The sequence below is a fragment of the Typha angustifolia genome, chromosome 2, assembly GCF_048772165.1.
Source record: "Typha angustifolia cultivar Huaian chromosome 2, ASM4877216v1, whole genome shotgun sequence".
Taxonomy (NCBI): domain Eukaryota; kingdom Viridiplantae; phylum Streptophyta; class Magnoliopsida; order Poales; family Typhaceae; genus Typha; species Typha angustifolia.
Window position 1 is genome coordinate 728,125 of NC_133240.1, and position 6,000 is coordinate 734,124.

Consider the following 6,000-nt stretch of genomic DNA (forward strand, 5'->3'; position numbering starts at 1 on the left):
TTGATAAGATCGGTTAAAAGGGGTGAGATTTTTTTTTGATAACAGGAGCTTGTATTAGCTTTTAAATTGGCCCAGCTTTTGCTGAGGATTAAATGCAATAGCTGGCCAACACTAAGGATTAGATGTAAAAGCTTCAGCTTCAGCAACGAGAGGGAAAGAGATCCATAACTTGACCATATGCACCAAGTAATAGATCTCTCTCTCTCTATGCCGGTGCCACCTCGTCCTTCTCAGGGGTGTCAAGCTTGTCGAGCAGCTCGGGCTCGGCTCGGGCTCGGCTTGACTGGAGCTCGAGTCCGGCTCGGCTCAGTCAGAGCTGAGCCGAGCCCGAGCCCGAGCTGCTAAAAGACGCTCGAAATAAATATCGAGCCGAGCCTGAGCTGAAGCCGGCTCGCTCAGGTTCGGCTCGATCGACTCGATATAAAAGTAAATAATAAAACCCTAATCCCCAAATCTAAGTTCTCACCTTCCTTCACCAAAACGCCTGCCGCATCGTCCTCCTCCCGCGAAGCTTCGCCTCACCTTCCTTCTCCAAGCTGTCGCCGTCGCGTCGTCGCCTCACCTTCCTTTTCCAAGCTTTCACCGCCGCGTCATCGCCTCACCTTCCTTCTCCAAGCCATCGCCATCGCATCGTCGCCTCACCTTCCTTCTCTAAGTCGTCGCGTCATCTTTCTCCATCGGCCGGCGAGAGGTATCCTCTATCGTCCTCTTCCAATATCATGTGCCAAAAGACTTCAATTTAATTCCTAAAATTTATCTTTAGGCCCTAAAAAGGTTCAAAGATTGTTTTGGGGTATATTGAGATCATATAGTAGTCATATAGTGCATTTTCGGTTAGCCAGATGAAGGATGTAATTTTTATGGCAACGTAGAATAAAATTCTGATGTATGATCAAAAAGGTAGGGCTTGGAAGGAGGTTTATGCTGCGAAAGGAAACTTGGCATACCCCTTGTGGTTCTCGGCATTAGCTTTTAGAAGCTCGCTTTTCCCTTGCCATCAGATTGTTGGGTTTCCTTGGTAATTTACTTGATTATTGTTTGGTCTTCTTTTGTGAGTATAGGCATGTGGAATTGGTGTCGTGTAAATAATTATGTTAAAATATTCTAATAGGTTCCAGTGCTCCAGTTAGTAAGCGGCTAGTTGTAGTGAATATGCCTCTTCAAGTTCTTTGGAGATGACCTGCACCTAGCCATCATATGAAAGATATTCTTCTGTAAGCTCTTTAATAACTTTGCAAACTACACTGCATTTTCTGCATGCACCATGATGAAGCTTTGTAATTTTCATGCCCCTTAATGAATCAATACTAGATACACCACCTTTTTAGAGAATTATCATGTGACATACATAATAGATTTATGATTTCTCTACTTCTACTCATCTTTTTAGGATGCATCTCTAAGCTACAGAGCCAGGTTCTTAAGATATTCATACTAGAATCGTAGGCTGAAAGGATTCTGAAAACCAGAATTAGGTATTCTTTTTGTCTGCTCAAATTTATTTTAGTGAGCTCCAAAAAGAAAACAGATGCTTGATTTTAGCTATGATGATTCTTTACATTAGTCCTGCATGATGCTAGGAGAAATAATTAGCATGATCATAGGCTTTGATAAAGTCCCGTCTCTCTGCTCTTCAGGATGACAACTTACGATGATGAGATTTTCTTCATACTATGGTAGTTTAATTTATTCATACAGTTGTACCATGCCCTACAACTTCAAAAAGAAAATGTTATCACATTTGATAACAGTATCAAAGATCTAATTTTGAGACTAGTGGGCAGAAATATGTTAAGCAAAGTCAGCCTATTGGAAGGAAATGTGTTGAAATGCATATTATTTACAAGTTGCTATAATTCAAATGCATACATTCGACTGTTGGATATTTAAATTTTATTGACATCCTGTTTTATAATAAAAAAATTACATGGGCGCTTCATATTTTGCTGCTCATTAGCATATGCCTTCAGTTTTAGTAGCTAAAAGATACATCTTTTGATTGCACATAATTCAATGGTTTTATCTTGATAAATTATGGTAACCTGTTGTGGCTTCTTTCATAAGACTGCAGAAGTTTATTGACTTTGCTTTCTTATGTTCACTTGGTTTGGCATAGTTTATATTACTTGGCATTTTGGTTTCCAGAAATCACGGGTCACTTGTTAGATTGCTTACTTTCCTAAAAAATATAGAAAGCAACTCTGAATTTTTTGTTCTAGACTTGTTCGAATACTTAATACTTTTGTTTCAGCTAACAATAATTTCGTGTTTATATTTGAGAATGATAAAGTAGATAAAAAGTTAGTATAACTAAATTTAATTAAATATCAATATTTTGATATCATCTTTTGGACAAAGAGTATGTCCTTGTAGATGATCTGATATGTTATTTCCCTTGGCGATTAATTGTATCTGTCATATCTATTTTTGTTTTTACTAATTAAGTATTATAAAAATTTAAGCAGTATTTCTATTTTTGTTTTCTATATTTTTATGTAGATGTCAGAGTCAGTAACTAAGAATCTTTCTGATGCTGTTAGTGAAAATGAACCTATTGAAATTGATATTGGTGAAGAGGATAATAAAACTAACAAGGAAGAAGAAAGTAATAGTCAAAAGAAAGGGAGAAGAAGAACTTCTGATGTATGGTTGTATGTTAATCGGGTTAAGGTGAAAGAAAATGGAGAAGAGGTAGAAAAGTATCGATGTAACAATCTTTCGTCATTATTTAATGTTCCTAAACAAGGCACAACTTCACACATAAAAAGACATGTGAAATTTTGCACTGGTTTGGTATGCAAAGGACAAAAAAAATTCCTTTTGCTTCTGCATCTAGTGTTACTGGGTCTTCAACTATAGAAGAAAATTATCTCAAAATTATTTCGTCAGAATACAACCAAAATGTGGAGAGAGAAATAATGGCAAAAATGATGATGGTACATGAGTATCCTTTTAATATGGTTGAGCATACATGGTTCAATATTCTTCTAAAGGTTTTTAATCCACGTTATGAACGGATTTCTAGAAACACAATGAGAAGTGATGTCATGAAAATATATGAATCTGCAAAAGAAGAAGTGAAATTGCTTTTGAAAGGAACTATTAGAATTAGTTTGACTTCAGATTTGTGGACCTCAAATCAAAATATTGGGTATATGTATTTGACTGCTCATTTTGTTCATTCTGATTGGACTTTACAAAAACGCATTATCAACTTTTGTCAAATGGAACCTCCACACACTGGAGTTGTTATTTCAGATGCTATTATTGATTGTTTAATTGCTTGGGGAATAGAGGATAAAGTATCAACTATTACCTTAGACAAGGCCTCCGCCAATGATGTTGCTGCTAAGACTATTATGAATAACTTTCAAGTTAGAGATAAATTATGCTTCAAGGGGCTTATTTTTCATGTTAGATGTTGTGCTCACATTTTAAATCTAGTTGTTCAAGATGGGATCCATATCATTCAAGATGTCATTGAAAATATCAGATGCAGTGTTACTTACTTAAAAAAGAGTACTTCGCGTATGTATAAGCTTGGTGAAATTGCAAGACAACTCTCTGTTCCTACTTCTAAGAGTTTAACTTTGGATGTTGCAACTCGTTGGAATTCTACATATGTTATGTTAGAGCATGCTTTTGTGTACCAAAAAGTTTTTGAACAATATGCAACGAGAGATGCAAATTACAAATGGCTACCTTCAGAAGATGATTGGTTTAAAGCTGCAAAAAGTCTATGAATTTTTGAAAAAAATTTATGATGTTACTCAAATTATATCGGGAAGTTCATATCCTACTGCAAATCTATTTTTGATTGATTTATGGAAAGTGAAAGAAGCTTTAAATAAAGGATGTGAAAGTGAATTCTACTTTTTGAAGGATATGGCTATAGAAATGAGAAAGAAATTTAATAAGTATTGAGAAGAATGTGATATGTTATTGGTAGTGGCAGCAGTATTAGATCCCCGATACAAAATGAAGCTTATTAACTTTGTTTTCCAAAAATATATTGCTTTGCAGAAGCTCAAATAAACATGCAAAGGGTCCACAGAGTGTTGTATACTATTTTTGAATCATATGAACTTGAGAATGCACCAGGCGAAACTAATGGTATGAATGATAGATTTCAACTTGATAAGAGTGATGACTTGATTGGTGCTAAAGGATCAGAATGTCAAGCAGAGTTTAAAATTTTTTTGGAATCAATAAATGCAGTTGAACCTCTAAAATCTGAATTAGAAATATACTTAGAGGAGCAGACTACAAGTTTGATTGACAAGTTTGATGCTCTAGAATGGTAGAGACTAAACATGTTGAAATTTCCTATTCTTTCCAAGATGGCTCGAGATGTCCTTTCGGTTCCTATTACCACTGTTGCATCTGAATCAGCTTTTAGTGCCGGTGGTAGAGTTCTAAATGATTTTTGAAGCTCTTTGTCTTTCGAGATAGTGGAGGCTTTGATATGTGGAGGAAATTGGATTAGAGAATCATAAAAAAAAAACAAATCAGCTCCTCTAGAATATGTGTACTATACTTCTCATAATAAATTTTTCTCATTTTACGTTTTTATAAACTATTGCTAACTTCTTTTTTATAATCTTATTTTCTTTAGGTATCGACGATGGATAATGTGTTTGTGAGGATTCCAAATGTAGTTTGATCTTTAAGTATCATATATTGTATGTCTTTTCCATTTGTATAGCATTTTCATTTGCATAGATGATAGAAGAGGCAAGGATATATTAAAATGTATTATTTGACTTAATTGGTATGCCATGATCACTGAACATTTAGGTTATACATATTTCTTAGTTTCTTGTGCATAAATAATGATTGTAAGTATATGTGCCAACCATTAGGCCAAACTAAGATCTTTTCTTTTTATATGTTCAGTGATCATGGCATACCAATTAACAACTGAATTTTCTGAATTTTCCTATTATTGTTTGTTTATACTAGTTGCAATGATGTTTAAGCTGCAATTAACTTATTTCCTTTTTTTTTGTAATTATAGGATGAAGCTTCTTTTTAGTGTTGAGACTTGAGAGTGCCAAATAAATTTAGTTGTAATATTTGGCATGTTATCAGATTTTATTGTAATATTTGGTAAGATATAAGTTAAGTACTTTATATTGTAATATTTAGCAAGTGATAGACTTATGATTTGGATGTCATGTCAAAATTTGGATTTGTTTTGAGCCAAATTTTGATGAATTACCATATGTTAATATTTTGCAATTGGTGTGATAATTTGGTTGGCTTTAGTAAAGTTTTGTATAATTTAAGTTAAATTCATTTAGTTGGCTTTTGTTATATTTACTAGTAAATTTTTTGAAATTGGTGTGATTGCTTTGAGCCAAATTTTGATGAATGGTACTATGTTAATATTTTGCAATTGGTATGATAATTTGGTTGGCTTTAGTAAGGTTTTGTATAATTTAAGTTAAGTTCATTTGGTTGGCTTTTATTATATTTACCGGTAAAATTTTTGAAATGTGTGTGGTTGCTAATCACTGATTAATTTTAAATTTATAGTCAATTTGGTTGGCTTTTATTTTATTTATAGATAAAATTTATTATTCAATTTCAGCTTTTTTTTCACTTTAAATATGTTGTAGCTCGGCTCGAAGTGAGGCTTGATATTAGGCTTGTTTCAGACTCGGGCTCGGCTCGGGCTCGATCAGGCTCGGCTCGAGCTGAGGCGAGTCGAGCCTGAGCCCAATAAAGAAGCTCGAAATTAATTTTGAGCCGAGCCTGAGCAGCAGCCGGCTCGCTCAGGCTCGGCTCATTTACACCCTTAGTCCTCCTTTGCCAAGTCGTTGCCGTTGTGTCGCCTCGTCCTCCTCCGGTAATGGCATGCCTCCACTTCCCACGTGCATTGTCCTCTCCATTTTGGATCTTCTTCTCCTTCTATTTACTGGAGTCTACAAGTCTTCGATCAAGAAACCCTCAAGCTCCAAAAACCCTAGAAGATGAGCCATCAATGGTGAGGGTCGC

General features: G+C 35.0%; 1 protein-coding gene across 1 annotated transcript; it reads left to right on the forward strand.

Annotated features, from left to right (window-relative positions):
- Positions 1-2,499: 2,499 nt before the first annotated feature.
- Positions 2,500-3,743, forward strand: LOC140772730 (zinc finger BED domain-containing protein RICESLEEPER 2-like). Its single transcript, XM_073114942.1, has 2 exons — positions 2,500-2,691; positions 2,994-3,743. The coding sequence occupies exons 1-2, from the start codon at positions 2,500-2,502 to the stop codon at positions 3,741-3,743; spliced, it is 942 nt and encodes a 313-aa protein (XP_072971043.1).
- The last annotated feature ends 2,257 nt before the right edge of the window (positions 3,744-6,000 follow it).